Source organism: Anopheles nili, chromosome 3 (assembly GCF_943737925.1).
Source record: "Anopheles nili chromosome 3, idAnoNiliSN_F5_01, whole genome shotgun sequence".
NCBI classification, from domain to species: domain Eukaryota; kingdom Metazoa; phylum Arthropoda; class Insecta; order Diptera; family Culicidae; genus Anopheles; species Anopheles nili.
The window spans coordinates 73,974,813-73,988,265 of record NC_071292.1 but is presented as its reverse complement, the minus strand read 5'-3'; the positions used below and the strand labels follow the sequence as shown (position 1 = coordinate 73,988,265).

The following is a 13,453-nucleotide window of genomic DNA, read 5'->3' as shown; positions in this document are numbered from 1 at the left end:
CCACTTCCTGCCTATCACCGGCGGGAGTTGATAGAAACGATAATGATAACGGGTGGGCAGACTCTGTGGTCCAGCGGATGTGAATGTTTGAGTAGCCATTGAAAGGAAAGTGCTAAATTGGCACCCTTTCGGTCGGACGCCTGTCCTAATTGTGGCTGAACATTTAAGCCTCAAATACCTCTGCTGATCGTAAAATTGTAACGGGCTTGAAGTGAATTTTCTTTATACATGCGTTTATTAGCAGCCAGAAAACATGGCAACGTCAGATTCATAAAAGTCTATGATCTTTAATAAACGTAACATTTGTCTTTATCAAGCTGAATTTGTTACAAGGTATTTTTGAGGTAGACTTGATAAATATAGTATGAACATGAGTTAAGAATATTTTTCCAATTTATGCACCCAAACCACTCAAACGCCTTTTAGAGTTCGTTTCCCTAGCCATTCCTTAGATTTGAAGTGCAGTTAGCTTCAATTCTTGGGCTATTATTAGGCATGGAAGACGTCCTCTCGAGCAAACCATTATGATGATGACGACGGTATACTTGAGGATGAAAAGAGGAAAAAAGGTATTCTTTCAAAATTTACCAACCGCACGGGACTGGTAAACACGCGGTCGAGAAATCTTCGCTATACCGCTACGGTAATTAACAATTGGTGAAGGAGCCGTAAAGTAAGAATGATTTCTTCATTGTTTAGTGCAAAAAAAATCTTGGCCCTAAAAATAAAATCAATGCAGAGAAATAGTTGGTTACTGTGCGATGGAGACGCCTGGTGGCGGGAATCATGAAGCAAAACCCATCTCACATACTTGACATGCTGTTACAGGTTTTTCTTTTTGTAGGTAGTTAAAAGCCTTTTTTTCTTGAAAAACATATATCCTCTCTTTCGCTCTGGCCTCGAGTATATCTCTGCAAAAGTCACGCCCCAGCCATTAATCAAATAATTCATATCGGGATGATTTTTGTGCATCTTGTGCTTCTTTCTCGAGAGCTTTCAGCTTTATTATTCCGTGCTTCATCGAATGTCACAGAACCGAACGTCTCCAAAGCACATCATTACGGAGAGGTTTGTGGTTTCACTGCAAAGGCAAACTTTATTGTACATTGTTTTGTTGCAAAAAATACAGGAAAAAAAAGTCTGCTGCTGACACTACCCGTGCATGAGTATCCGTTTCCCAGGATATTGTTTTTGTTGCTTGTCTTGTGCAAAATACATGCAAAAATGATGATGTATGTGTTTTTGGTTAGCAGCATTGCTCTTGGTGTTTTTATTATGCTTTGAAGCACCTCGTTGCTCGTTAACCAAGAGCGATCCGAGGACAGAAACGTCTTGAAACGATTTCGATGATGTACGGCTGCCGTGTCCTTATTTTGTATGTGTGTGTGTGTTTTTTATCCATTCGCTACCGTGTAGAAAGCGGATGTTGGTCGTTGGTTCGATCGGTCGATAAACGCTGGCCCTGGGTTGGCTTATGCGTGGCGCAGTATCTCTGTCTGTGTATGTGAATGTTTCAATGGAAAATGTTAGCATTTAGTGGCACAGGGGACTCGGGTCCTCACGGGTCGTTGTACTCGTTTGTCGAGGACATGTGTCGTTAGATTCTACGTTATTGGAATGCGATTTCTCGAGGAATGTACTGGCCCACTACGTATTCATAGACTGCTTTATTGGAATTGAGATGATTTCACTGACTAGTTACCATAGGGGATATATACTGTGAATGTTTTAGGTGCATTCGAGAAGCGTTTAATTTGGCAAGCTTTTATGCAGCAGTAATGTTTAGCTATGCCAATGGAAAATTACAAAAACATTCGATTTGTAATGATTACCATTTCAAATTGAATGTTATCCTTTCGCTTGGTTAGTAAGCAGTATTGTAAAAAGTACATCAGCAGTTTGGTGAATAATATAGCCACCATTGGTAGTGTTGCGGCTCATGACAAGTTTCCATTGGGTTAACCCCACGATAGCGTCATCATTGAAAGCATACTAGTGCGGAAAGAAGAAAAAAGCAACAAAATCAACCACCATCCTGATGGGTGTTTCACTCGGCTGTCCTGTGGCGAGTGCACGTGCACCGAAAGGTGCTGCTAGACCTTGAGAAAATCGCTATCGACAGCTGTTGTAAATTACTGCCCCTCGGCCGTGCGTGAGATGGCGTTCGTGGCGAGCGCCGCGTGTGGAAAAACGCTAGTACGCGCTCTCACATTTGTCGAATGGTCGGTGTTGTGCTCTATAATGCTGCTATTGGTCTAGCACAACCGGAACCAGCTTACCCGCTGCCACTGAGTTTCCACCCGTTTCGCCCGTTCCCGCGAGAGCCAGCATGATTGGGGGCATACGAAAGGGAAAGCCGAGGGAATTTTCCAGCGGACCGACGAAATCGTCGGAATGTGCCGACCGTTTTCCTTAGGGACATGCGCATTAAAAGCAAACTCCGTGCTCTCGTGTTTCGTTTTGGTTGCCATTACGAAGAGGACTCCGATATTGGTGAGAAAAGCCATACGTAAGAATGCGAGTTTGGGAGACCGGAGCGCCGAAACACTCCGGTCCTTCCTCCCCTTTTGCATCGCCTCATAGTTTCGGGCTGCCGGCGGTTGTTGAGGTTTGTTGATTTTTTTTGGAGAAAAGGAAACTCACGTCGCTCCCATGTCCTAGGCGGCTTTGGTGAGGCTTTTCCACTGTTCAGGCAAGAGGATGTGATATGTTCTCTGTTCAAAGCGTACCATTTACGGGTCTGCCTAAAATGAATTTTCGTAACAAGCAGAACTTTCGAGCAGAAAACTTTTCAACGAGAACAACGCTGTTGTACCGTGCAATTAGTTTGATTACTGTGGTGCCTTATTCTACGATCTGTGTCAAATTTGATGATCTCAGTCAGATTAGAGTTAGACTGATTGTTTTATTTTGGGCTTCGGTTCTTGAGTTTGAAGCGGGAGTGTAAGCATTTCTTTGGTTGCATTTCATCATTGCAACACTAATATCGTAAGAAAACATGTGTGAAATATATCATCTTTTTCAGAACAACACACACAGTAATCCACGCACAGTAATCCATAAAATTGCATCCCATTTTTCCTTTTCAAACGCCACCTAAACGGAGCAGTTAATTAACGGCGATATGTAACTGGCAATGAATCATCTTCCATGTTGGTTTCGGTACGGCATGATAAACGACCATGCTGTTGGGGTGACTCGCGCTGAGCTTCTGGTTTTACCGCTGCTAGTAGTTAATGCGAACTCATTCATTCGATCGTACTCCCCATTTGCCCCATCATCACTATCCATCATCATCATCATCATCAACATCATCAACAGCCATTTTGCGTCAATTTGTTGCAACGATCCCGCTCCCATTGCATGCTGCACGAAATGGCATGGTTTTTTCTTAATCATCGCCTTGCACGCGCCTTGGAAAATGGACGTCTTTCCAGTCCGCTGTCAGGCAGGTGGATGCTCGCCTCGCATTTGACCCCGCCATTGTGTGGATGTGCGTGTTCCGTAAAATGTAACTCCCAAACGTTGGCGAAATTGCTCGGATAATGGCGCTCTCGGTTGGGGGTCCCTGGAGTATCGTAAAACTTCATCCCGTGCCGCTTCAGCAGTATAAATCGCTTATCGCATCTTTGCTTTGACTGGACGGGCTTTTTTAGGTCAAGGATGGTGAAATTTGATCCTTCTTTCGGATGTATGCGGCCGTGTTCTTGGCCGTCGATACGCATTTCAGCGACTCGTCTCCATTTGCAGCTTCTGAGGGTCACCAGCGGGTCATCGTATTTCTTTTCTTTCGTTTTACTGGCTCACCGAATGCTGCGCGGTAAGTTGGCAAAGGCGGTTCAATGAAGAAGCTGCTCTCACGAGTGTTTGCGCTACCAAATGGGATGAGCCAATTGAGACCAGACCGCAGTTGGCCTTCGGATTGCATGACATTGCTTTGAAACAAACACATGCATTCACGTGCTACTGTAAAATCGCTTTTATTAAAGATGAAACGGATTTTAAACTGCATATAATCCGATTGGATTTTTTAAACAAATATTGAGGTTGCAATTTGGGTATGTTGAGCAGTTTGTATTAAACATTACTTACATGAAAGAAAGGCACCTAAAACATAGCCTCAACTTTAATCAAACCATAAACGTTAGAGCCCTTCTAAATCATACGGCCCATAGAGAGAGGTTCTCCTCGTGGGTTTTTGGTCTACATGGCAGTAGTTCCGCGACTGCCGTCAATTATTCACCTGTGTGCGCCCCTGCGGGCAGTAAATCAAAGCTTCACCGTTGTAAATAATCGATCCGAAGAGCGCGACATTTCGTGACGGTTTTCGTTCAGTTCTCGCGTTTGGAAAATTGCGAGTCACGAAGATTCAAAGACCGAAGAGGTTTTGCACGGGGATGTAGAGCAAGTGTTCTGGAGCAAATCAGGGGACCACTCTGGTGCAACGGCGTGTGACTCGCATCCTGCGGACTTCCAATGAGACCCATCTCGTGCAGCACGATGCAGCGCAATGCATTGGGGTTTAGTGGTACTTTATCGTCGTAGTCTGCCCGTACTGCAGCAAGCTTTTGGCCCGCAAAAAATGTTTGGCAAGCGACCCCGTGGTCCGCTTAGTGCTCGGGACACGATATATTGTAGACTGCACAGCAGTAATGGGAGCTCTTTCGTTACTTGATCCATTTTTGGGTATGAAGCTTCACGTTTCCTTATCGATCGATGTCCTTTACCGTATGGTTTTTCCAGTACAGGTACCTTGGCTCGGGCCTTCCGGTCCCTCAACGCACCTAGGCATGATTACACCGTTTGGTTTCTCTCTTAGCTCCCTGTGGTTCCCATCAGTCGACCAAAGGTTTTCGCTACAACGAACCATCGCTGTTTGCGTTTGGCAACGTGCCTTTTTTTGGTTTGGAGTTTGGAGCAGGGAAACGCCCAGTAGACGACGCCTTGTGAGGTTGCTGATGGTTGCGAATTTTTGCCAGTACTAATGTTTGTGCAGGATCTGGATAACTTTTTCGCAACAAATTTACTTATTAAACGGGCGGCATGTGGCAATGATTTCGAGTACAAAAACACGTGTGCTTACACTGGCCACATCCAATCTTACTTTTTTTAGCTTTCAGTTGAGTGAGCTAAGCTACTTTTCGCTGAACGAGGGTCGTGTTTGAAGCGAGATTATTTGTTCGTATTTGCTTTTGATGAATCATGAATCTCTTTTTTATTTGAGAAAGGTATATTCAGGGCTACGTTTGATGTATTCTTGGTTCCGTTTTCTAGTCAATCTTTCTTCACAGTTCTTCGTTATGTATATGATTATGGATATTTTTACAATGGTTATGTGCAAGCTTTGTAATTCTTTACTGATTACTTTGTAATTCCTTACTTATATAAAGATACATAAATTATTTTGTACATTGTTGAAATACTTAAAAAACGTATGTTTGCCTTTTTTGTCGCTCATCCTTATGAAAGTGTTCACTTTTTTCATTATATAATAGGTTCTCAGATACCTTCAAGAGCATGCTTTGTAAGGTTATGTTTTATGTATCGAGGTACGAAAATATTATACGACCGGGCGGTGCCTTTTGAATCTCATCCTTTCATGTTAAACATTTTGTTTTGACCTTTCATTAGCCCCAGCGTCGTGCAGCCACTAATGACGTTTTATTCGACGATCTTAGTAAGATACTCTGTGCAAGATTTCTGTGTTGTATTTTTAGTCCTTTTACAGTCAATCACCTTCCAGTTTTATCATGCTCTCTCGGTAGTTTTGTAGGGTGTGGTGGTCGATGGCCGACGGCAGTTTCTTTTGAGCTATGCATCGTAATTGCTTTTGAGCTTTACTGAATGTGGTCTCCAGAAAGCTGAACACCGTATACCAAGCGTTCATCGTGAGATACGAAAAAAGAACGAAAGAAAAGGTCCAAAACTCCTTCCCCAGATACGAAGAATGTACGGAAGAAAATAGAACCTGGCAGCGTGCTCCAAGTGTTTGTTTATCCCATACATTGCGAAATCCCGTTCTGCCCGGATAGATGGTTGTTTTTCTTCATCACCAGTCCTTTCAAGGCTAGGGTGCTCCATTCGATAGGGATTTATTTGTTGATGGATAGAAAACCTTTTATTGCTATTCTAAAGATGCTGTATGACAGTTTAAAAATAGTTGCTCTGGTTTCTTTGGCTAAGCCTTTTATTCAGAAAGAAAGATTCAATCTTGTAAACGAATTTCTCAAAAATGAACGCTGTACCAAAGATGTTTAAAGTATCAGAAACCTAGACGGATATCGTTGCATACTCTTTTGACAAATATAATGGTGCCCATGTTTTCACTAACCATTACTGATCCAACATCCACTTGTAGGTGAGCAATTTGAGCGTTTGAATCAAGACTATTCAGTGTAAGAAGCATAACACTGTCGAAAAACAATTGTAAAGAAATTAATTCTCAATTCAGTGCCTCTCAAAATCAATAAAGTTACAAGCAAATCAACAAAACATCCGTTCAATTTCGCACCAACTCAAATGTGGAAACGCAGATCACATACGTCCTGACGAGATTCCCGCAAGAATACATGCATTGACGGGCCAGCTGAAAAAACAGGCCTTTCCGGGCAACCACATAGAGTCAATGTCCTCATTTGACTGAGCTTTACCTGATAACGGTGAACACGAGCAACATCCAGACCACAATTGGACCGGGAGTGAAAAATATACGGCCTATATGAAACGAAGAAATATATTTTTATGTGAGCGGTAGGTGTCTGTGCAAATTAAGACGTCTGAAATTTCCCCGCATAAGGACGATACGAGCGTACAACTTTCCTCATACCTCAGCATTCAACTCTACGACTGGCAGTCAGAGAAAAAAAAACATTTATTTTTGCATCGATAGTATTTAACGAGTTCCTAGAACCGGTGAGGCGTTTATTTTCGTGCCGCACCGGAGGTAGCGACAGAGTACATTAAAACAGCAGCACAAATCATCTTCCCGACTTCTGCAAGCGCAATACAAGTCGAAGCCGCGATTGTCGAGTGGCAATAAACAGGCTTTTATTTGAAAATCCCATTTGAAAGTCGCGTAGGAGAGGATAAAAAAAGCGGAAAGAGAAACGCATTTTATCGCTGGCTTCGGCTCTGGTGCAGGACACCACGTGCGTCGTTCATTCAGCCGCAGTCGAACCGCCAATCCGTCCGTCCGGTTCGATTTATTCAGCGTGCTAACGTCTCAACCAAGCGCGCAAATGCGCGTTTCCCGACAGCTCCAAGTAACACCCGTGTGCTACGTTGAGTGACCGCGCCTGGTGTTAATTTTAGACGCGTTTTCTTCCGCTGGCACACCCCAAGGCAAGGGACGGGAATCTTTCGCGCACATCCCTGCGGGTGGCCGGGACCTCCACCCCTGCTATCCGTCGATTGGCACAGCTGTGCTATTTGAGGGCGACGAAGCAAAAGTCACGCCGCCGGCAGATGGACGGAATCGATTTCGTTACCTACTGAAGGTCACTAAGCAGATCGGAGAAGCGCAGCGCATAAGAGGCACTTTTTGTGGCACAGATCTGGGTGCTAAAAATTACACCCCAACTACTCCCTCAAAAAGTAGCAAACAGAAAGGAAAAGAAGTCTCTCTTCCGTACACGTAACACACACAGGCGCGTGTTGAGACGAAGTCTTTTGCGAGACGGTACAAGCTATATAGACGTAGGCTGCTGCTAGTTAAATGAGCCCTAATCGGTGCCATTATTGTTATCATTGTTGTTGTTGCGGTAGTGGTAGTAGACGTAAAATTAGCGCCAGCGGAGCCCAAATCGGTGGCAGGGGTCCGCTCGACTGGATGCAACTGTGGCAGCGCAAAGTAACGATCGCCGGTAGCCGAGAAGCGTTTGTGAAATAACGGTGCTGCGGCGCGACGAAATCAACCCTCCCGAGACGTTACCAGCAGTAACGCTACCGCTACGCCAGACGCATTGGCAGAAGGTCAATTCGTTCGGGAACGGTAGGAAACGGCATAGTACAAGTGATGGAGCACTCCTCTAAGTTCTTGGTCGGGGATGGTACCGGTGATAGCAGCCACGAGGTCACTTCTGGTTTCGGACCGGTCCATCCCGCGCGGCCAGCTGGCGGGAATGCGTGTGATGCGGATGTCTGTGATAGAAGTAACGTGGTTACTATGGATGATGGTGACGAGATGCGGCTGATGAAGATCGGTGCGGGTTCGCCGCAGACCTCCAGGCTGCCATTGGAAGCGGGAATGAACGAGGACAACTGCACGGATACGGACGATCAGAATAGTAATTATCTAAGCATTAGCAACAGTCGTAGCAGCAGCTGCTTCGACCTGCCCGGCGAATCGGCACCGATGATGGTGCACGCGATCGAAGTTGATGAAAGCAGGGTGACGTTAGTGAACGAGCGATATGTTCAGTCGCAGGGTGCCACACCTGTGGTGACACCGGAGATGAAACTCGCGGGAGCTACTGGACTGGGTGGAAGCAATAAAACCAACGCCACTAATTCGTTACCCGGGGAACGCGAGTACGACGGCGCCGATGGGGATGAGGACGAGGACGAGGACTCGTCCATGCTGACTCATTCGGCAGCAACGACGGCCACAGTTTCCTCGAACAAATCGCGGCTGTTCGTTGGTGGCGAGCAGCAACCGCGTAGTAGCGATCCGGAAGCTGGCATTTGTTGTAACATCGTAGACAATCCGGTGAGCGAGGCGACAACGCTGGACATCGGACGTGGTACGGTGGCTACCAGTGAGCAGGATGGTTCGCATCGTCCAGGTTCTGCTGGTGTACCCAACGGTGGAGGTAACTCGCATGCCCGAGTTACAACCACACCTTCGAACCTGAGCAACTGCAGCGGATTACCGACCGTGACTATGGTGCAGTTGAAGCAGAGCAAAAATGTCATCTATTTCCTGCGATTGATCTTCAATCACTGCAAGGTTGGTAGAGGAGGTTTGAGTTTTAAATTGGCATATATTGCTTTCGGACATATCCCATTCAAGAGTGGCTTTAATAACACAAAATTATGAAAATTTGCTTAAGTTGTATTTTTTGGTATTATGCTCTGAATCTCCAGCAATTCTTGTATCTGATTTTTATGTCCAACATATACTTCGTTACGAATTGGAACATTATCGATCGATATCCTTCCATGTCTCATGTTGTAAACATACCCATGAACATGATGATCTGTCGATGAGTTTTATACGCATGTACGGTAGCTTAATTTCGTGTAGGACTGTCAACACTTATTAACCTTCACATTTGTTTATGGGTGCTACGTGAGTTACGTGGGCGATATGAATGTGCAACATGATAGTTCTGTATGTACATAACATATTACGACCGTGGTATGCATAATTTATATCACAAACAACGTTCACATTATGGGAACAAAGGACAACGCTAAGCTTTTTGATCAAAATTTTGTCAAATCACTATAGTTATCGCGCAAATATCTAATTGTTGGTCAAGCTCTTACTGCCTTCGTCACTAGTGGGGCTTAATTTTGGTTTGTGTGAATCAAATTCTGTTCAGATTTTTTATTATTGTTTGTCAACCTTTATCAATCATTTTTCCAGAGTTCCGGAATAGGAGAACCGAGCGTTTATCATGCCTTAGTAGTAATATTTTTGGAATTCTTCGCCTGGGGTCTTTTAACGATGCCCGTCATAAACGTAAGTAATAATTGGTGACATATTTGTAGCTTATTACGAATAGAAAGAAACAGGAAACATAACTGTAGTTACTTCATTATGCAATGCCAGACATTTGAACGTTTGTAACTGGGAGGCATTGCTAATTCTTGAAGACCGTCATTCGACGTGCTAAATTGTATTAGACATAACGCAATAGTGTGCCAAAAATAGACTCCTTGCGTAACGTGATCCGCAACTACTCGTCTGGCCTGTCTGGTGGAGCGATTCCTAGCACGTTGCTGGGTGAATTCTTAAGTATGTTTTAGTTTCTATTTAATTCATTCTTTTCATTCTATGCTTTCCGCAGGTTCTTAATCAAACCTTCCCAGATCACACCTTCCTAATGAATGGCCTTGTAATGGGCATCAAGGGTATACTATCATTCCTGAGCGCCCCCCTGATTGGGGCCCTTTCGGACGTGTGGGGCCGAAAGTTCTTCTTACTAATTACGGTATTTTTCACCTGCGCCCCTATACCACTCATGTCGATCAACTCGTGGTAAGTAAACACTGACTCCATAACACTAGCCTGATTGTAACTGACGAAAAACTTTGCACTGATTATGCTTGCGTCCATTTTTTTCCTCTCAATTTATTGCAGGTGGTTCTTTGCAATGATCTCAATCAGTGGTGTGTTTGCGGTAACGTTTTCCGTCGTGTTCGCGTACGTTGCTGACGTGACGACGGTGGAGGATAGATCCCGAGCGTACGGTTTGGTGTCGGCCACCTTTGCCGCCAGCTTGGTAGGTATCGCGGGTTGTTAGGACATAATCGTTTTATCATTCCACATGAATCGAATTAATTTCATCTCTCATCCATTAGGTAATTTCACCCGCCCTTGGAGCTTACCTGAACGACAAATACTCGGAACCGCTAATCGTAGCGCTTGCTACGGCAATCGCAGTGTTGGATGTGTTTTTCATATTGGTTGCGGTTCCAGAAAGTTTGCCGGAAAAGGTGCGCCCCAGCTCTTGGGGTGCGCCGATCAGCTGGGAGCAGGCAGATCCGTTTGCGGTAAGTCACTCGTTTGTTGTTGCGGAGCGTTACATGAAACATAACCTTCAATCGGCTTTCGTTATTTTTCAGGCACTCCGTAAGGTTGGTCTGGATCAAACGATTCTGATGCAGTGTGTTACGGTGCTTCTCTCCTATCTGCCGGAAGCAGGACAATATTCTTGCATTTTCGTCTATCTCAAACTGAAAATGCATTTCAGCTCGATCGACGTGTCGATCTTCATTGCAGTCGTCGGTATACTAAGTATACTGACACAGGTCATCTTGGGTGATCTGATGAAGTAAGTTTTGTTAAGCAAACCCTCTCTGAGAAAGTGAAGCATATTAACTTGGTGTTTCGTTTGACAGGGCACTTGGTGCGAAGCGTACAATAATAATAGGATTACTGTTCGAAATGTTGCAACTGCTTTGGTATGGTTTTGGCAGTCAAACTTGGTAAGTTGTAGGGCTGCTGCGGAGCGCTAGTCGAACGCTAATTTATCCGCGATCCTTTTTCATGGCTTCCGTTGTTTTTTTTTCAGGATGATGTGGGCAGCGGGTATCCTTGCTTCGTTAGCGTCAATTACGTATCCGGCAATTAGTGCATTCGTGTCGATACACTCCAACCCGGACCAACAAGGTATGTCGAAAGGTTATTTTAAGCATCAGTGGAGAAGGGAGGGTTGATTGAAAGGATTTCTACTAACGCATCATTGCCCATTGTTTTTTTAGGTGTGGTTCAGGGTATGGTGACGGGAATGCGCGGTTTGTGCAACGGTCTAGGGCCAGCGATGTTCGGCGTCATTTTCTACGTGTTCCACGTGGATCTGAACGATGAGCACAACGCAGCGAGTCACGGTTTGAACGGTGGTGCCATGGGTGCTGTTGCTGGCGGTGGAGTTTTTGACGGGTCTGATGCGAAGTTTGTCCGCAACGAAACGTTGCTTGGAGGCTCAGTTCACCATCACATCGAGGACGAGTACTCGCAACTAATGCCGGGTCCCCCATTCGTTTTCGGTGCACTGATGGTCATCTGCGCGATCGCTGTTGCGGCCTTTATTCCTGAGGCACCGAGCGACAACATTCGGCGGCCATCGGGTGAGAAAAAAAGTAGTTATTCCAAAATCTTTCTTTTCTAGTTCTTAGTTGTTTGTTTTCAATGTTGAACTGCGGTGGATGGTTACACGATCTCATAAGGAACTGCAGTTCTTTGGTTGAATTACTATTTTCTATAGCCTAACATTAACTTTGTACCGTTTCCACCAATCTACTAGTACCGTTCTGAGTTGAAACTTGCACCAGTGCAGAGGGTGTTGGGATATTATACATCGATCTTCTGTTTGTGAATGTTGTATTACCTATGGAGATGTTATGTAATTCATTGTTCTTATCATTATCATTGAGATCGGTTAGTTCTACCGGGCATAACGTTATTTGATGTGTGTAAGGTTATGCGTTTTGCAAACTGTCCCATATTTGGAAATCAAGCAGCTATGCGTTGCCATGTTTCAGTATTCCCACTATTTCTTTTTTTACTTCTTTTTTCTGCCATTTCCAGAGAGCGGCTATCGGAGCCAAGACAGATTAACCGTTCTTATTGGAGACTGATTAGTACGGTGATAAATGGGATAAGCACCGGGCGATCCATCAATTTCTTCGCCAAATGAAAAGGGGAACCGAAAGAAACTTGTAGAAGGCAGTGTGGGCAGCTTTGATTTTTTCTTCATTCGCTCATAAATATGTGCGGAAATTGTACACACACTTTCACTTCTTCGCTACCGAACTCATCGAAATAGTTTAAAATTCTTAGAGCTTCCATCCTGCCTCTGATCTGTTGATTAGAGTTGTCCTTTTTGAAATACCGTAACTCTGATTTTTGTCATGGTGTCTACACCCGGAGAGAATGCTCATCCCAGCAGGCGCCGTATTAGTTAAAAGTAATTATATTTTTGTTTAAACATAGTCAAAATAAATTCTCCTTTCTGTACTATTTGAATTTTTGTACATTTTATTGCATTACTCGCACAGATTTTTAGTGGCGATGTCGAGCTATGTTCTTTATCCCTCTCTCTGATATTTTCTTGCAATCACTATTTTTTCCATCGCTAAATTAGTCTAAGACGCCTTCTTATGATACCATTTTAAATAAAATATTATAGTTTCCGGCACACTAGTTGCTAAAACATAGGATAGAATTAATTAAATATTTATGCATAAAAATGTCAAGAACTTCTCTTCACGATTATTATCTACAATTATTGCAAACCATTGTAGAACTAAGTTTGTGTTTTTGATGATTTCTTTAGATCGATACCTTAACTTATTTGTTTCAACTGATGCATTAACAAATCTAACTATTTTTCGAGCAAATTCTACACCGATCCATGCCATTGATGACATTTCTCACCTTGCAATAGATAGAACCAGTTGTGCTTAACAATCAAATCATAGTGCTCTTTACCAATATGCTTAAACATTGTGCTGCCTATTGAGTTTTTTCGAATCATTTTTTTTGAGTACGAATAATTTTTTTTTGTGTAGTGTCTTTATCAAAAAGAGTGTGATTATCCACGTAGAAAAATAGATATTCTTTAGTAACATTTAAATTGCCTAACAGATTATAACACATTTTCCTGTTTTATGCTCTGGTCATTCTGTAGGGCTTTCGTTGGATGGTGACTACGAGTACGAGCGTGGACGAAAAGTTGCTGGCCCATTATCACCACTGATGCACCAAGATTCTGCTCAGCTATAG

General features: G+C 43.8%; 1 protein-coding gene across 1 annotated transcript; it reads left to right on the top strand.

Annotated features, from left to right (window-relative positions):
- Nucleotides 1–8,014: 8,014 nt before the first annotated feature.
- On the top strand, nt 8,015–13,453 carry LOC128723712 (hippocampus abundant transcript 1 protein). Its single transcript, XM_053817477.1, has 10 exons — nt 8,015–8,947; nt 9,590–9,685; nt 10,014–10,204; nt 10,307–10,448; nt 10,528–10,719; nt 10,792–11,000; nt 11,068–11,154; nt 11,241–11,338; nt 11,431–11,808; nt 13,359–13,453. Exons 1-10 carry the CDS (start codon nt 8,015–8,017, stop codon nt 13,451–13,453), a joined length of 2,421 nt encoding a protein of 806 aa, XP_053673452.1.

Bases quoted from the DNA above. Each gene is read 5' to 3' on its own strand.
- LOC128723712 (XM_053817477.1), top strand. From the start codon at position 8,015: ATGGAGCACTCCTCTAAGTTCTTGGTCGGGGATGGTACCGGTGATAGC. The intron at 11,155-11,240 runs GTAAGTTGTAGG...TTTTTTTTTCAG, and splicing joins GGTTTTGGCAGTCAAACTTG to GATGATGTGGGCAGCGGGTA. The intron at 11,339-11,430 runs GTATGTCGAAAG...TTGTTTTTTTAG, and splicing joins CTCCAACCCGGACCAACAAG to GTGTGGTTCAGGGTATGGTG.